Here is an 18,572-nt window from a genome sequence, read left to right as displayed (position 1 = left end):
TGAATTTTGTTTGATAGTGTGTGGCTTGCATAACAATATAATAATGTACAACGTTTTTTAAAAATCTTCATAGCTTGGTGACTTCTACTTTGAGCTTCACTGGGACTTTCAAAGTTGGGGTGAGTCGCCGCTACATGATATGCAATACATTAAAATAAGCTGCACCGAGCCAACATTTCTTTTCACACACTCTCTATTCATTGTTGTTATTAGTGCAGGACACCTTCGCCAGGTAGTTTCATTCTCCAATCTAATTAGCCTGTATTTAAAAAAATAATTATTTTTATTTTAAATGGTCTGTTCTGTTACCATTCTATCTTGGCATGGAGTGTGGTGTGTTAATTGCTTAGAGGATCTGTGGTGCTCTTTCGGCTCAGGGATTTGTTAACCTCTCTGGGATCGTTCGGGATGTTAGCGTCCCACCTCGCCAACAGCCAGTGAAATTGCAGGGCGCCAAATTCAAAACAACAGAGATGATAAAAATTCCTCAAATAATTAAAATTCCTCAAACATACAAGTATCTTATACCATTTTAAAGGTAATCTTGTTGTTAATCCCACCACAGTGTGCGATTTCAAAAAGGCTTTACAGCGAAAGCACCACAAACGATTATGTTAGATCACCGCCAAATCACAGAAAAACACAGCCATTTTTCCAGCCAACGATAGGAGTCACAAAAAGCAGAAATATAGATAAAATTAATCACTAACCTTTGATGATCTTCATCAGATGACACTCATAGGACTTTATGTTACACAATACATGTATGTTTTGTTCATATTTATATCCAAACACCAGAAAACAGAAATGCCTCCAAAACATCTGGAGAAATTGCATCAAATAACAGAAATACTCATCATAAACTTTGATGAAAGATACATGTTTTACATAGAATTAAAGATAAACTTGTTCTTAATGCAACCGCTGTGTCAGATTTAAAAAAAAGCTTTACGGCAAAAGCACAATATTCAATCATCTGAGCACAGCGTTCAGCCACAAAAGCAAGCCATACAGTTACCCGCCAAGTTGTGGAGTCAACAAAAGTCAGAAATAGCATTATAAATCTTCACTTACCTTTGCTGATCTTCGTCGGAATGCACTCCCAGGACTCCCACTTCCACAAGAAATGTTTGTTTTGTTCGATTACGTCCATATTTATGTCCAAATACCTCCGTTTTGTTCGTGCGTTTAGTTCACTATTCCAAAGGCACAATGCGCGAGCGCAAAATCCAGAGGAAAAGTCAAAAGAGTTTCATTACAGTTTGTAGAAACATGTCAAACGATGTTTACAATCAATCCTTAGGGTCTTTTTATAATAAATCTTCAATAATATTCCAACTGGACAATAACGTATTCATTACAGAGGAAAAAGAAGGAACGGCGCGCCTGCGTGACCGCGCAGTAAACAACTCATTGGCCACAGCTTAGTCCACTTGTTGAAACAGCTCTTTTTCGACCCCCTTCCACAATAGAAGCCTCAAACAACTTTCTAAGGACTGTTGACATCTGCTGGAAGCCTTGGGAAGTGAAATATGGCCCCATAGACACAGCATATTGGATAGGCAATCACTTAAATGAAACTACAAACCTCAGATTTCCCACTTCCTGGTTGGATTTGTCTCAGGTTTTCGCCTGCCATATGAGTTCTGTTATACTCACAGACATTATTTTAACAGTTTTGGAAACTTTAGAGTTTTTTCTATCCAAATCTACTACTTATATGCATATCATAGCTTCTGGGCCTGGGTAACAAGCAGTTTACTCTGGGCACCTTATTCATCCAAGCTACTCAATACTGCCCCCCTTTCCCAAAGAAGTTAAAGAGATTGTTCGGGATTTTGTTTTTTTATGTCTCTGCGTGCAATATGAAAGAAGTTAGAGGTAGTTTTGCGAGCCAATGCTTCTTGGGGGTTGGACTGTGGGAGGGGTCTCGAATTGTTGAGGGACAGCTATTGGGGAACTTTGGAGGGTTCGGGTTCACGTTTTTTGGCCTGGTGGGAGAAATGTCAACGTGCCCTTGAGCAGGGCATTGAACCTGGATGCTTCTGTGTGTCGCTATGAATGGGAGTCTGTTGGACGACTGGTATGATGAAGTTGTTGAGCGGCTTCACTGCAAGTATATTGTATGTTTTGGATAGTCAATAAAAAAAATGTTTTTAAAAATAAGTTAGAGGTAGTTTTGCGAGCCAATGCTAACTGACACTAGCTTAGCACAGGGGTTCCCAAACTTTTTAATTCGTGGCCCCCCTTCCAGCATTGGGGAATATCCCGCGCCCTCTGCCCGCTCCACGTATATTTCTATGGGCACAAGCACTGTTCCTGACACAAACTGTTCACACCCCTCTTGTTAGTTGAGATAATTTTGCAGGTTTAAAGCTTATTTCCTGCCATTCTACACATTTGTCATGGGGTGCAAAGAACAATTTTGCCGTTTTAAAGCAAATTTTCATGCAATTCTATACATTTTGCCATGTCTAATGTGTATTCAGGTTACGAAAAAAAGAAAGTATGGGAACTGTAAAAATATCTGAAAAATATGAAGTGGATATGAACACACACGTACTCAATTACATGCTCGCTAACACATACAGACTTACACACACACACCTGATCTCATTGTCTTCTCTCGCTTTCTCTCTTTTCTTCTCTCTCTCTATTGTCGAGAACTGTTTTATAATTTAATGTGTTTATTTTTTGTCTCTTTTTTTATGTATTTGTCTACGTTTATATATGTTTACAACAAGCAAGGGAAAGATATCAGAGTAGGGGCATTGGGGAATAATAACATATTGTACGGAATACATTTGTACTGTAGTGAAGCCGTCTCTAGAGTAATGCAAGGTCTCTAGCATGTTCATGTGAAACGTAATTTGCTATGGAAATGCTGGGATGTGTTTTTCAATGATGCAACTATGACGGTGATACGATATGGATTACAATTATCATCATGAATATTAAGAGTTATTATTTATTTGGACATCACACATTATAGTCTTACTCTTATACAGACATCGTACACACTCTCACAAAATCACATCAAATATCATACACATCAACCTACTCAGATTTACTACACACATAATGTCTTGTCTCAATTTACTAACCCATTTCTAACATCTGTGGCATTGACTCACAGGCAAACAGGCAAGGGAATAAAACAAATATTGCTAGAACCTATTTCTTGAATTCTAAATATCAGACATTTGACATCCCTTGCCTCTAATTTTGACCGTCATAATACCTCTGATGGCAGTAACTTTACAAGCACTAATTATGGTCAGTTTAGACTGAGAATAGTATCTAGTTATGGTAAGGGGTGAAATAAGTATAGCCAGTTATTATTTTTTTATTTTTTTATTTCACCTTTATTTAATCAGGTAGGCTAGTTGAGAACCAGGTCTCATTTACAACTGCGACCTGGCCAAGATAAAGCAAAGCAGTGTGACACAGACAACAACACAGGGTTACACATGGAATAAACAAGCGTACAGTCAATAACACAATAGAAAAAAGAAAGTCTATATACAGTGTGTGCAAATGGCGTGAGGAGGTAAGGCAATAAATAGGCCATAGTAGCAAAGTAATTACAATTTAACAGATTAACACTGGAGTGATAGATGAGCAGATGATGATGTGCAAGTAGAGATACTGGTGTGCAAAAGAGCAGAAAAGTAAATAAAAACAATATGGGGATGGGGTAGGTAATGGTTTAGCAGATTATAAAAAAAGATCTGTCTTTACATGGCTGAAAGAAAAGGAATATAACATACTGTTTACAGGAAACTCACTCTACATCCTTAGTTGCGTGGAAAAGGGAATGGGGTGGTGAAATAGTTTTCTGTCATGGAGAAAGGAACTCAAAAGGCGTGATGATATTAATTAACAAAAATATCAATCTGAATGTGCAAATAGTCAGGAATGATTCGCAAGGAAGGTGGATCCTTTTGATTAATCTATATGGTCCAAATCAGGATGATCCATACTTCTTTGAAAACATTTATACCAATTTATTGAAGTTACAGGCAACAAATTATCAAATCATTATGGTAGGAGACTATAACACAGTGTTAAGTACCTCAATGGACTGTAAAACTCTACAAACTATCATCACCGTACCCTTAAGGAAATCACAAATATTATGGACACATTAGAAATAGTGGATATTTGGAGACTAAAAAACCCAGACCTAGTGAGATATACATGGAGGAGACTTAATCAAGCTAGTCGTCTTGACTACTTTCTTGTCTATTTCTCTCTTGCATCAAAGGTCAAAAAAGTTTTAATAAGAGACAGAATGCGATGGGATCATCATCTAATTGGCATTCACATAACTTAGTGTTTCCACGTGGACGGGGATATTGGAAATTTAATCCAAGTTTACTGGAGAACAACTTATTTTTAACTAAGACAAAATAATTTATAACTGAATTTTTCCAGTATAATATAGGTTCAGCAAATCCCCTTATTGTTTGGGATACCTTTAAATGTACCTTCAGAGGTCGTTCAATTCAATATTCATCAATAATAAAAAAGCAGTTTCTGGCTAAAGAGACAAGACTAACAAGGGAAATCCATTAACTAATAAAAACGATACTACAGAGATACAAAATAAGTTAGAGGATAAACAAGAAGAACTTGAGGAACTTATTCAAGAACGTTCTAATGTAATCTATTACAAAAATAAAGCAAACTGGATGGAATATGGAGAAAAATGCACAAAATTCTTCCTGAATCTCCAATACAGGAACACTAACAAAAAGACTTTGCAGAATCTCTTTACCTTTAGACGAGTCATCTATGATTCCCCCGAATGATATTTTATAAGAGGAAACTAATTATTTTAGCAGATGTTCTCTTTTCCGTCTAATCCTCTCCCACTGAATGAAGATTACGTTAAGGAATTCTTTCCAAATAATATAAAAAATTGAAAATTAACAAATGTACAGAAAAATCAGTGCGAAGGCCAAATTTCAGAGGAAGAACTTTTTGAGGCTATTAAATCCTTTCAGTCTGGAAAAACCCCAGGGCTTGATGGCATACCGATAGAGGTATATTAAGCCTTTTTTGATATACTTAAAGCTCCATTGTTAGATTGTTTTAACTACTCCTATGTAAATGGTAGTCTGTCAGGTACTCAGCAGGAAGGTCTGATTTCACTATTATTAAAACAAGACTCAGACTGGGTCTTTATATTTGCCATCTATCTAAAAAACTGGAGGCCCCTTACACTTCAATGTTGTGATGCAAAAATACATGCCTATCTATATAATGAATATGAATTGGGTGGGTTGAGATTATTAATATAAAAGCACTAAACCTCTCTCTAAAAGCTTTGCTTATTCAAAAGTTGTACTTGAACCCTAAATGGTTCTCAAGTAGATTACTAAGAAAAGCTCATCCATTGTTTAAAAATGACCTTTTTGCCTTTGTGCAGATTGCCATGTCTCATTTTCGATTAATTGAAAATTATACTTGGAAAAGATTATCTCTCTCTTTCAAACAAGCATTGCAAAGCTGGCTACAATTCAAATTTCATCCCCCTGAAAAGATTACAACAAATATTATGGCTGAACTCGAATGTGCTGGTTGATAAAATACCTGTATTTATGGGAAAGGTGTTTGAAAAGGGTATTTTGTTCTTAAACAATATTGTAAATTGGAATGGTAGAGTTATGTCCTTCGTGGAGTTATCAGAATTGTACGGGAAGGTCTGCTCGTTCCAAGAGTACAACCAATTGATTACAGCATTACCCCAAAAATGGAGGAGGCAGGTGGCAGCGGGAGGAGGTAGGGAACTGGTCTGTCTGCCCAATATAAAGGATCAAAACTGACAGAGAAATAAAAGTAGCATAAATAGGAAAGTATAACAGTTTCATTTGAGGACCAGGATGTTGACAACTGTGCCATACAGATTGCAAAATAGTTGGGAAGAGATTTTTGGATGTACCAATTCCATGTATGAGTTGATATATAAAACAACGCAAGATTCAAGACCGTGCTTTTCAGCTAAAATTATTATATAGAATTCTTGCCACCAACAAAATGTTGAATATTTGGGGCATAAAATCATCGAAGTTCTGCAGATTTTGTTGTGAGGATACAGAATCAATAGACCATTTATTTTGGTATTGCCCTCAGGTAGCCTGTTTCTGGTCTCAGGTTCAGGAATTGCTGAAAATGCATAGCATTGATCTAAAATTGACCCTCGAAATAGTACTGTTCGGAGATCTGGAGAGTCCGGGTCAGTCAATTACTAATACTCTTAGTAAAAGTATTTCTCTTCAACTCGCAATCTGTAGATTCTATTCGATTAGATGGATTGAAATTGTACGTTAACCATCACAGCATAGTTGACACATACATGTAATAGTGCCAGACATACAACAAATATATACAGTTGGCATTGCTGTTATGATTTTAGTTGTCCTTGATGTCCTTTGTTTAACTTTTCCCCCCTTTTTTTTTTGCATTGATGTTTGCTGTTTTCTTCTGTCTTTTTCTTTTTTCTCTTTAGTTCATTCTCTTGGTTGTTAGTGCATTGGGGGGTTCTTGGGGGTGGGGAATGGAATTAATTGTATTTTATATTTTTCTTCTTGTGGGGGGACTGTGGGAGGGGTCTTGAATGGTATTGACCCTGGATGCTTCTGTGTGTTGCTACAAAAATAAGTTAGAGGTAGTTTTGCGAGCCAATGCTAACTGGCGTTAGCGCTAGATTAGCACAGGGGTTCCCAAACTTTTTCACTCGGGGCCCCACTTCCAGCATTGGCTTGTCTAATGTGTATTCAAGTAATATTTCAGTGACAAAAGAATTACAACAATATAGAGTTGAAGTCGGAAGTTTACCAACACTTAGGTTGGAGTCATTAAAACTAGCTTTTCAACCACTCCACAAATTTCTTCTTAACAAACTATAGTTTTGGCAAGTCGGTTTGGACATCTACTTTGTGCATGACACAAGTAATTAGTACAACAATTGTTTACAGACATATTATTTCACTTATAATTCATTGTATCACAATTCCAGTGGGTCAGAAGTTAACATACATAAGTTGACTGTGCCTTTAAACAGCTTGGAAAATTCCAGAAAATGAGGTCATGGCTTTAGTTGTTTTAAAAATGTTTTATATAAAAAATGATGTTGTTCTGAAGTTTAGAACAACATAATTTTTTATATAAAACATTTTTTACCCCCTTTTTCTCCCCAATTTCGTGGTATCCAATTGTTAGTAGTTACTGTCTTGTCTCATCGCTACAACTCCCGTACGGGCTCGGGAGAGACGAAAGTTGAGAGCCATGCGTCCTCCGAAACACAACCCAACCAAGCTGCACTGCTTCTTAACACAGCGCGCATCCAACCCGGAAGCCAGCCGCACCAATGTGTCGGAGGAAACACCGTACACCTAGCGACCTGGTCAGCGTGCACTGCGCCCGGCCCGCCACAGGAGTCGCTAGTGCGCGATGAGACAAGGATATCCCTACTGGCCAAACCCTCCCTAACCCGGACGACGCTAGGCCAATTGTGCTTCGCCCCACGGACCTCCCGGTCGCGGCCGGCTGCGACAGAGCCTGGGCTCGAACCCAGAGTCTCTGGTGGCACGGCTAGCACTGCGATACAGTGCCTTAGACCACTGCGCCACCCGGGAGGCCCTGATTGACATAATTTGGGTCAATTGGAGGTGTACATGTGGATGTATTTCAAGGCCTACTGTCAAACTCAGTGCCTCTTTGCTTGACATCATGGGAAAATCAAAAGAAATCAGCCAAGACCTCAGAAAAAAATTGTAGACCTCAACAAGTCTGGTTCATCCTTGGGAGCAATTTCCAAATGCCTGAAGGTACCACGTTCATCTGTACAAACAATAGTACGCAAGTATAAACACCATGGGACCACACAGCCGTCATACCGCTCAGGAAGGAGACGCGTTCTGTCTCCTAGAGATGAACGTACTTTGGTGTGAAAAGTGCAAATCAATCCCAGAATAACAGCAAAGGACCTTGTGAAGATGCTGGAGGGAACAGGTACAAAGTATCTATATCCACAGTAAAACGAGTCCTATATCAACATAACCTGAAAGACCACTCAGCAGGGAAGAAGCCACTGCTCCAAAACCACCATAAAAAAGCCAGACTACGGTTTGCAACTGCACATGGGGACAAAGATCGTACTTTTTGGAGAGATGTCTAATGAAACAAAAATAGAACTGTAATGACCATCATTATGTTTGGAGGAAAAAGGGGGAGGCTTCCAAGCCGAAGGACACCATCCCAACCATGAAGCACGGGGTTGGCAGCATCAAGTTGTGGGGGTGCTTTGCTGCAGGAGGGACTGGTGCACTTCACAAAATAGATGGCATCATGAGGTAGGGAAATGATATGGATATATTGAAGCAACATCTCAAGACTTCAATCAGGAAGTTAAAGCTTGGTCGCAAATGGTCTTCCAAATGGACAATAACCCCAAGCATACTTCCAAAGTTGTAGCAAAATGACTTAAGGACAACAAAGTCAAGGTATTGGAGTAGCCATTACAAAGCCCTGACCTCAATCCTATAGAAAATTTGTGGGCGGAACTGAAAAAGCGTGTGCGAGCAAGGAGGCCTACAAACCTGAGTTAGTTACACCAGCTGTGTCAAGAGGAATGGGACAAAATTCACCCAACTTATTGTGGGAAGCTTGTGGAAGGCTACCCAAAACTTCCCAAAAAGTTAAACAATTTAAAGGCAATGATATCAAATACTAATTGAGTGTATGTAAACTTCTGACCCACTGGGAATATGATGGAAGAAATAAAAGCTGAAATAAATAATTCTCTACTATTATTCTGACATTTCACATTCTTAAAATAAAGTGGTGATCCTAACTGACCTAAGACGAGGAATTTTTACTAGGATTAAATGTCAGGAATTGTGGAAAACGGAGTATATGTATTTGGCTACGTGTATGTAATCTTCCGACTTCAACTGTATATGGGCTAATAAAAACGAAATATAAAATCAGTAGCTGACATGGGCTAGTTGATCTGGACATTTCTGACAAGGTATGCAATGACTAACGTGACAAGGATCTGACGATGCACTAACCAGTTTCGAAATTGCTCCTCGTACTTTCTACTATTACAACTTTCAGAAGTAAGTTTAAAGCCAGACTGAGTTCCTTTAAAAAAGAAAAGAAAAAAATTGAGGGGGGGGCTGACCCCCACTGCTGACCCTTCGGGGCGGGCCCCACAGTTTGGGAACCACTGGCCTAGTGCAACGACGAAGTCTAGCTGTACCTGAAGACTTCATCTTTGCCCTTAGCTAGTTAGCATTGGCTGGCTAAACTACCTCTTACTTCATCATACTGGATACAGAGACATAACAATTGTATCCACGAGTTCATCTGACTCTGGGGAAGTAGATAACTATCCCTTTAAAGACCATGCATTGTCTAGTCACGGCCATGTTCATTTATATACCACATAATGATACCACATATTATCTCTGCAGTTTATCTTAATGAATCTTATCCGTTAACTACTGTTGATCATTACATTTTATTTCTCGTGTCTCATAGTGCCCTTGCTCTCCCGTATTTTGCCATCTGATAACTGCAAGATCTACAAGCAGGGGATCAACATCAGGTAAGGCATCACATACACGTTTGACACAGACGCCAGCTACAAGTTGTGAGGATTATAGCTGGCGTGTGCAACCACTCATCTCCCAGAGTTAACACATTACACTCTTTCTCCTTCTCTCTCTTTCTCCTTTGACAGACTGGACACAACTCTGATAGACTTCTCAGATATGAAGTGTCAGAGAGGAGACCTCAGCTTCATCTTTAACGGAGATGCTCCGCCCTCCAAGTCCTTCTATGTCCTGGACAATGAGCAGAAGGTGTACCAGCGGATACACCACGAGGTGATCTATATGGTTTGGTACCATGTCCTCCAAACCACCCAACCTCACATGAATGTGATCTATATGGTCTGGCACCATGTTCTCCAAGCCACCCAACCTTACACGAATGTTTCTATTGCCCTGGCAAAGGTTGATTGATTGAAAGATCAGTTATTGTTACAATGGATCATCTTTTTTTTCTTCTGGAATCTTATGTGTGTGGAAGTTCTCTTTTCACCATGTCCCCCTTAAAGATAATGGGACCTATTGAATTCTGTGATGTCATTATGATGATGATTATGATGACTGCCTGATGTGTCCCTGCAGGAGTCTGAGATGGAGACTGAGGAGGAGGTGGACATCCTGATGAGCAGTGATGTCTATTCTGCCACCCTGTCCACCAAATCTATCACCTTCTCCCGCAGTCAGATCGGCTGGCTCTTCAGGCAGGACAAGACGGTAAGCACCCCTCCCGGTTCCGGTCCTGTTCAATAGGCAATTTATTTTGTTGAAACACAGCAGAATGTGGAGAGGGGGGCAGGTGTCACTGGAATATAGAGGAAATAATACAATTGGTCTCTGATCATAAGCTGTGTTTTATTTATATTTATTTAACCTTTATTTAACTAGGCAAGTCAGTTAAGAACAAATTCTTATTTACAATGACGGCCTACCAAAAGGCAAAAGGCCTGCGGGGACGGGAGCTGGGATTAAAAATGTCAAATAAAATAGAAATATAGGACATAACACACATCACGACAAGAGAGACAACACTACATAAAGACAGACCTAAGACAACAACATAGCAAGGCAGCATGGTAGCAGCACAACATGACAACAACATGGTAGCAACACCACATGGCAGCAGCACATAACATGGCACAGACAACAGCACAAAGGGCAAGAAGGTAGAGACAACAATACATCACGCAAATCAGCCACAACTGTCAGTAAGAGTGTCCATGATTGAGTCTTTGAATAAAGAGATTGAAATAAATCTGTCCAGTTTGAGTGTTTGTTGCAGCTCGTTCCAGTCGCTAGTTGCAGCGAACTGAAAAGACGAGCGACTCAGGGATGTGTGTGCTTTGGGGACCTTTAACAGAATGTGACTGGCAGAACGGGTGTTGTATGTGGAGGATGAGGGCTGCAGTAGGTATCTCAGATAGGGGGGAGTGAGGCATAAGAGGGTTTTATAAATAAGCATCAACCAGTGGGTCTTGCAACAGGTATACAAAGATCACCAGTTTACAGAGGAGTATAGAGTGCAGTGATGTGTCCTATAAGGAGCATTGGTGGCAAATCTGATGGCCCGAATGGTAAAGAACGTCTAGCCGCTCGAGAACACCTTTACCTGCCGATCTATAAATTATGTCTCCGTAATCTAGCATGGGTAGGAGGGTCATCTGAATCAGGGTTAGTTTGGCAGCTGGGGTGAAAGAAGAGCGATTACGATAGAGGAAACCAAGTCTAGATTTAACCTTAGCCTGCAGCTTTGATATGTGCTGAGAGAAGGACAGTGTACTCTCTAGCCATACTCCCGCTAACTTGTATGAGGCGACTACCTCAAGCTCTAAACTCTGAGGTAGTAATCACACCTGTAGGGAGAGGGGCATTCTTCTTACCAAACCCCATTACCTTTGTTTTGGAGGTGTTCAGAACAAGGTTAAGGGCAGAGAAAGCTTGTTGGACACTAAAAGCTTTGTTATAGAGCATTTAACACAAAATCCAGGGAGGGGCCAGCTGAGTATAGGACTATCATCTGCATATAAATGGATGAGAGCGCTTTCTATTGCCTGAGCTATGTTGTTGATGTCAATTGAGAAGAGCGTGGGGCCTAGGATTGAGCTTTGGGTTACTCCCTTGGTGACAGGCAGTGGCTGAGACAGCAGATGTTCTGACTTTATGCACTGCACTCTTTGAGAGAGGTAGTTCGCAAACCAGGCCAAAGACCCCTCAGAGACACCAATACTCCTTAGCCGTCCCACAAGAATGGAATGGTCTACCGTATAAAAATCTTTGGCCAAGTCAATAAAAATAGCAGCACAATATTGTTTAGAATCAAGGGCAATGGTGACATCATTGAGGACCTTTTAGGTTGCAGTGACACATCCATAACCTGAGTGGAAACCAGATTGCATATCAGGGAGAATACTATAGACATCAAGAAAGCCAGTCAGTTGATTTTTCCAACACTTTTGATAAACAGGGCAAAATAGAAATAGGCCCATATCAGCTTGATCTGCCCCTTTAAATACAGGATGAACCGTGGCTGCCTTCCAAGCAATGGGAACCTCCCCAGAGAGGAGAGACAGGTTAAAAAGGTCAGAGATAGGCTTGGCGATGATAGGGACAGTAACCTTAAAGAAGAAAGGGTCTAAACAATCTGACCCAGATGGTTATTTGGGGTCAAGTTTAAGGAGCTCCTTTAGCACCTCGGACTCCGTGACCGCCTGCAGGGAGAAACTGTGTAGCAGGGCAGGGGAAAAGGAGGGAGGAGCATCGGGGCTAGTTGCATTAGAAGGGGTGGGAGATGAGGAAACATTGGACGGGCAAGGAGGCATGGCTGAGTCAAATAGGAATCCTGACTTATTGAAGTGGTGATTAAAGAACTCAGCCATGTGCTTCTTGTCAGTAACAACCACATCATCAACATTAAGGGACATGGGCAGCTGTGAGGAGGAGAGTTTATTCTCCTTCTTGGGGTTAGACCCACAGAGGGAGAACTGCTCTGCTCTTCCGGATAGCCTTCCGGATAGCCTGAGTGCACTTATTTCTCAATTGCCTGAACAATAGCCAGCCAGCCTGACTCTGCGTGTGCCGAGCCTTTCGCCAAATGCAATTCTTGAGGTGGAGTAACTCTGTAAGATCACGGTCGAACCAGGGGCTGAACCTGTTTTTAATTCTCATTTTCTTTATAGGGGCGTGTTTGTTACCAATAGCACTGAAAACATTTGTTTAAAAGTCCAAGCTTCTTCGACAGAGGGGAGCAAACTGATTCCATACCATTTAAGAGGCCAGTTCATGAAGGAAGGCTTGCTCATTAAAGTTTTTTAGCAAGCGTCTATGACAAATCAGGAGAGGTCGTTTCATTGAGCAGCCATTATGAACACAGGCTGTAAAACAGTGATCACTGTATGTACTGTATAGGTAATAGGGTGTCATTAATAATGCACCCACCAGTGTTTATTATGCATCTGGCTTGTGTCTGTCCCTGCAGGAGAGAGTTGGTAACTTCCTGGCTGACTTCTACTCTGTGAACGGCCTGGTGCTGGAGTCCAGGAAACGGCGGGAGCATCTGAGTGAGGAGGACGTCTTGAGGAACAAGGCCATCATGGAGAGCCTGAGCAAAGGAGGGAACCTGGTGGAGCAGAACTATGAGGTGAGGGAGGGACTTGGATGGAGGGAGGGAGGCTTTGGGTCTTCTTCAGTAGTGGGTGTGGTTTTGGTGCACATAATATGGATATGTGGTTATGATGCATAAAGGAAAGCCTACATGTGGTGATCTTCCTCTGTCTTTCCCTCAGCCTCAGAGAAGGCTGTCCCTCACTGCTCCAGACCCCAACACTATCTCCTGGGAGGAGTACATTTCTGCAGAGCACGGAAAGTAAGCCCTGCTTTATTCCTTTTAAGAAAGGTCACAGATGACACTACTGTCCAGATTAATATCAAGTCAATGTTTATTATTGAGTTATTTCATTGAAGATCGTTACTAGCAGTGGCTTACTATTAAACCTCCAAACGTATACGCCAATGGTGCTGACTTAGCGTGTTTGTGTGTGTGTTCATCCCCAGGGCACCTCATCTTGGGAGAGAGCTTGTGTGTAAGGAGAGCAAGAAGAACTTCAAAGCGACCGTAGCCATGAGCCAGGACTTCCCTCTGGGCATTGAGTCGTGAGTAGAATCCCTCCTCTTATTGGCTAGTAGTCTCTCATCAGTCTCACCACTGACTGTAGTGCATTTGGAAACGTCCATGTATTTATCGTTATTGTGCACACAGGTTCTGATTAAATGTATATTAGGCGGATGCAGATCGCCTATTCAGAAAAGTTCTTGTCTCGCAAATTCTTTTGGAAGGCCTCTTGATTTTAGGTACATTTTAAGTTTGATTGAATAGGATCTAGGCTAGTAATGTACTGTTAGAATAATGCATACATCAATTCAAAATAAGTGTTTGGCACTGACCCTTTTTTCTGTCCTCTTCCAGGTTACTGAATGTGTTGGAGGTCATAGCCCCATTCAAACATTTCAACAAACTAAGAGAATTTGTTCAAATGAAGCTTCCTCCTGGGTTTCCAGTCAAGCTTGGTATGAATCTATTGAACACTGAACTAAAATATAAATGCAACATATAAAGTGTTGGTCCCATGTTTCATGAGCTAAAATATAATATCCCTGAAATCTTTCATAAGCACAAAAAGTTTATTTCTCACAAATTTTGGTTACAAATTTGTTTACATCCCTGTTAGTGAGCATTTCTCCTTTGCCAAGATAATCCATCCACCTGACAGGTGTGGCATATCAAGAAACTGATTAAACAACATGATCATTACACAGGTACACCTTGTGCTGGGGACAGTAAAAGGCCACTCTAAAATGTGCAGTTTTGTCACACAACAACATGTTGCCTGCAATGATGTCCACCAGAGCTGCTGCCAGATAATTTCATGTTAATTTCTCTAGCGTAAACCACCTCCAGGGCGACAGGTAGCCTAGCGGTTAGAGCGTTGGGCCAGTAACCGAAAGGTTGCTGGATCGAATCCCCAAGATGACAAGGTAAAAATCTGCCGTTCTGCCCCTGAGCCCACTGTTCCCCGGGCGCCGAAGACGTGGATGTCGATTAAGGCAGCCCTCCGCACCTCTCTGATTCAGAGGAGTTGGGTTAAATGCGGAAGACACATTTCAGTTGAAGGCATTCAGTTGTACAACTGACTAGGTATTCCCCTTTCCCAACATCGTTTTGGAGAATTTGGCAGTACGTCCAACCGTCCTCACAACCGCAGAGTGTATGGTGTTGTGTGGGAGAGCGATTGCTGATGTCAACGTTGTGAACAGAGTGCCCCATGGTGGCGGTGGGGTTATGGTATGGACAGGCATAAGCTACGGACAATGAACACAATTGCATTTTATGGATGCCGATTTGAATGCACAGAGATACCGTGATGAGATCCTGAGGCCCATGGTCGTGCCATTCACCCGCCGCCATCACCTCATTGTTCAGCATGATAATGCACAGGCCCATGTCGCAAGGATCTGTACACAATTCCTGGAAGCTGAAAATGTCCCAGTTCTTCCAAGGCCTGCATACTCACCAGACATGTCACCCATTGCGCATTTTTTGGCATGCTCTGGATCGACATGTACTACAGCATGTTCCAGTACCCGACAATATTCAGCAACTTCACACAGCCATTGAAGAGGATTGGGACAACATTCCACAGGGCACAGTCAACAGCCTGATCCATGCTATGCGAAGGAGATGTCGAGCTGCATGAAGCAAATGGTGGTCACAACAGATACTGACTGGCTTTCTGATCCACGCCCCTACCTTTTTTTTCAAGTATCTGTGACCAACAGATGCATATCTGTAGTCCCAGTCATGTGAAATCCATCAATTAGGGCCTAATGACTTTATTTCAATTGACTGATTTCCTTATATGATCTCTAACTCAGAAAAATCTTAGAAATTGTTTCATGTTGCGTTTATATTTTGGTTCAGTATACATTGCATTTGGAAAGTATTCAGACCCCTTGACTTTTTCCACATTTTGTTAATTTAAGGTTTCATGTGTGTGTATATATCTCTGCGCTTCATTTAGTTAGTCTGCCTTAATATATATAAAATTAAAATATATTTTTTTAACCTTTATTTACATTAGTATTCAGACCCTTTGTTATGAGACTTGAAATTGAGCTCAGGTGCGTCCTGTTTCCATTGATCATCCTTGAGATGTTTCTACAACTTGATTCTTACAAGACTCTTCCTTCAGCTGGCCGCCCGGCCAAACTGAGCAATCAGGAGAGAAGGGCCTTGGTCAGGGAGGTGACCAAGAACCCTTTGATCACTCTGACAACTCCTGAGTTCCTCTGTGGAGATGGGAGAACCTTCCAGAAGGACAACCATCTCTGCAGCACTCCACCAATCAGGCCTTTACGGCAGAGTGGCCAGACGGAAGCCACTCCTCAGTAAAAGGCACATGACAGCCCGCATAGAGTTTGCCAAAAGGCACCTAAAGGACTCTGACCATGAGACCAAGATTCTTTGGTCTAATGAAACCAAGATTGAACTCTTTGGCCTGAATGCCAAGTATCACGTCTGGAGGAAACCTGGCACCATTCCTAAGGTGAAGCATGGTGGTGGCAGCACGCTGTGGGGATGTTTTTCATCGGCAGGGACTGCGAGACAAGTCAGGATCGAGGGAAAGATAAACGGAGCAAAGTACAGAGAGATCCTTGATTAAAACCTGCCTCAAAGTGCTTAGGACGTCAGACTGGGGTAAAGGTTCACACAGCCAAGACAACGCAGGAGTGGCTTCGGGACAAGTCTTTGAATGTCCTTGAGTGGCCCGGCCAGAGCCGGGACTTGAACCCGATCGAACATCTCTGGAGAAACGTTAAAATAGCTGTTCAGCGACGCTCCCCATCCAACCTGTTCAGAGCCTGAGAAGATCTGCAGAGAAGAATTGGAGGAACTCCCCAAATACAGGTGTGCCAGGCTTGTAGCGTCACACCCAAGAATACTCAATCCTGTAATTGCAGCCAAAGGTGCTTTAACAAAGTACTGAGTAAAAGGTCTGAACACTTATGTAAATGTGATATTTCAGTTTTTAATTTTGAACAAATTTGCTAACATTTCTGTGAATCTGTTTTTGCTTTATCATTATAGTGTATTGTGTGTCGATTGATGAGGACAATAAAAAAATAAAAAATCCATTGTAGAAAAGGCTGTAACGTAACAAAATGTGGAAAAAGTCAAGGGGTCTGAATACTTTCCGAATGCACTGTAAAATGAAATATTGTTAAATTATGAAGAAACTGACATATTAAATGCTGGAAACAACCTCTCCTATTTTTGTGTTCCAGACATCCCTGTGTTCCCCACTATCACAGCGACGGTCACCTTCCAAGAGTTTCGCTACGATGACTTTGAGGAGTCCATCTTCTCCATCCCAGCAGACTACAAGGAGGACCCCAGTCGCTTCCCTGACCTCTGACCTGGTTGTCATAGTAACCAGATGTGCCCCCGTCCCACCCGCTCGGAAACTGACAAACAGCCTCTACCTACCTACTTTTTTAAAAGGAAAATAACCAACTTAAGTTGAGACAAAATTAGAATGTGCCATCTTATTGTTTGATGTCTGTGTGTTCTGATGGAAAAAGGGAATTATCTCTTGGCCCTGAGTGTTCAATTTGTAGATATTTCCTCATAGCAAACCAATGCAAACAGGACTCGCATTGCACCACAACCATGTTCATATGTGTAGCAATAACAGCACAAGGTCCCCAAAAATATTTGATGTCATCTGCTTAACAACTTCATTAACCTACTACATGATCACTGCTATGAAAAGTTATGGAGTTGACTGACATCTTCAATGTGCACTTTTCCAGGCTTAGCACTCACTGCATCTAGCGTCTGCCCATTGGAGACTACCCTTTTCTTATAAACTAAGTGTTTGAAAAATAGAGACGTCATAACTGAACTGAGCATAACTTTCATATTTAAATTATGTAGATTATATAGGCCTAGTCAAAAGGGGCAACACTGTGTAGCAATACATTTCCAGTACATAAGAATGTTATTTTTAAACCTGCTGGTTTAAACAGCATTCTTACACAAATCAATACCCAAGCCTTTTGCTCGCTCGCGCCCTCTCACTCAGGATGCAAACACCTGTATTTTCAGGTTAGCTCATCTATCTTACCTCCTGGCTATCACCGTCTGTTTCAAGTGATTGTGTGAATTTGGGGCTCTATTCAATCCGTAGCGCTGAAGAGCCGCTTTATAGTGCGATTGACAATTATAGCCAATTTTCCTGTGGTCGCAGAGACTGCATTCACGGTAAACACTGTGTTGGCTCAATCGGAAATTACCTTTACATTTTAATGCAGATCTTCCGTGATATGGATTGAATCCAGCCCTTAATGTGTTTTGTGTTTGAGAGGACTGTTGTACTGTACTTTAAAGGTGTGTGTGTGAGAACCCAGATGGGGTTTCAGGAAAGCTGTTCTAGTTTGATACTGCACTGACATTAAGTATATTTAATTGCATGCTATGTTGACCCAATAGGATTACTTATGTCCTTTTGAGTGTATATTTCCTACACACTTGTTATACCTGCTGCCATCTCGCTATCCTTTCGAATTATTCAGGAAGACCAACTTCTACCGTATAAATATTGTAACCACACTTAAAACCCTTTGGTCAAATGCATTTAGGTGCTTTTACCACTAGATTATTTCCTTGAGTGTACTACAGACTCTACTACATTACATTTAATGACAGCTTATACAGTTGGACTGTCAACCTGTAAAATCCATATGGTTTTTGAAATGAGATATGACCAGCAGTAGGTAACAGTTTGGGTCATAAGAATGTGTATCTGGCTTGAGCCTACTGGTATTTATAAATGTATTGCAGCTTTTCCAATTTCCCATTCCTTTAAATAAATCACCAGCATCATGTCTCTGCACTGC

The 18,572-nt window shown here is 41.2% G+C and overlaps 1 protein-coding gene across 1 annotated transcript in view; it reads left to right on the top strand.

The window, feature by feature from the left end:
• LOC139550620 (ankyrin repeat domain-containing protein 13C-like) overlaps positions 1-18,560 on the top strand; it is a 31,239-nt gene extending 12,679 nt beyond the window's left edge. The window contains exons 5-13 of the mRNA XM_071361620.1: positions 74-119; positions 9,553-9,619; positions 9,755-9,899; positions 10,206-10,337; positions 13,096-13,257; positions 13,403-13,482; positions 13,671-13,769; positions 14,083-14,183; positions 16,959-18,560. Coding sequence (XP_071217721.1) covers positions 74-119; positions 9,553-9,619; positions 9,755-9,899; positions 10,206-10,337; positions 13,096-13,257; positions 13,403-13,482; positions 13,671-13,769; positions 14,083-14,183; positions 16,959-17,089 — 963 coding nt within the window. The 3' untranslated portion in view covers positions 17,090-18,560. The remainder of the gene's footprint in view (positions 1-73; positions 120-9,552; positions 9,620-9,754; positions 9,900-10,205; positions 10,338-13,095; positions 13,258-13,402; positions 13,483-13,670; positions 13,770-14,082; positions 14,184-16,958) is intronic.
• The last annotated feature ends 12 nt before the right edge of the window (positions 18,561-18,572 follow it).

The sequence above is a fragment of the Salvelinus alpinus genome, chromosome 23 (genome assembly GCF_045679555.1).
Source record: "Salvelinus alpinus chromosome 23, SLU_Salpinus.1, whole genome shotgun sequence".
In the NCBI taxonomy this organism is placed as follows: domain Eukaryota; kingdom Metazoa; phylum Chordata; class Actinopteri; order Salmoniformes; family Salmonidae; genus Salvelinus; species Salvelinus alpinus.
Note: the sequence above shows the minus strand (reverse complement) of the source record. Positions and strands in the feature narration are given on the sequence as shown.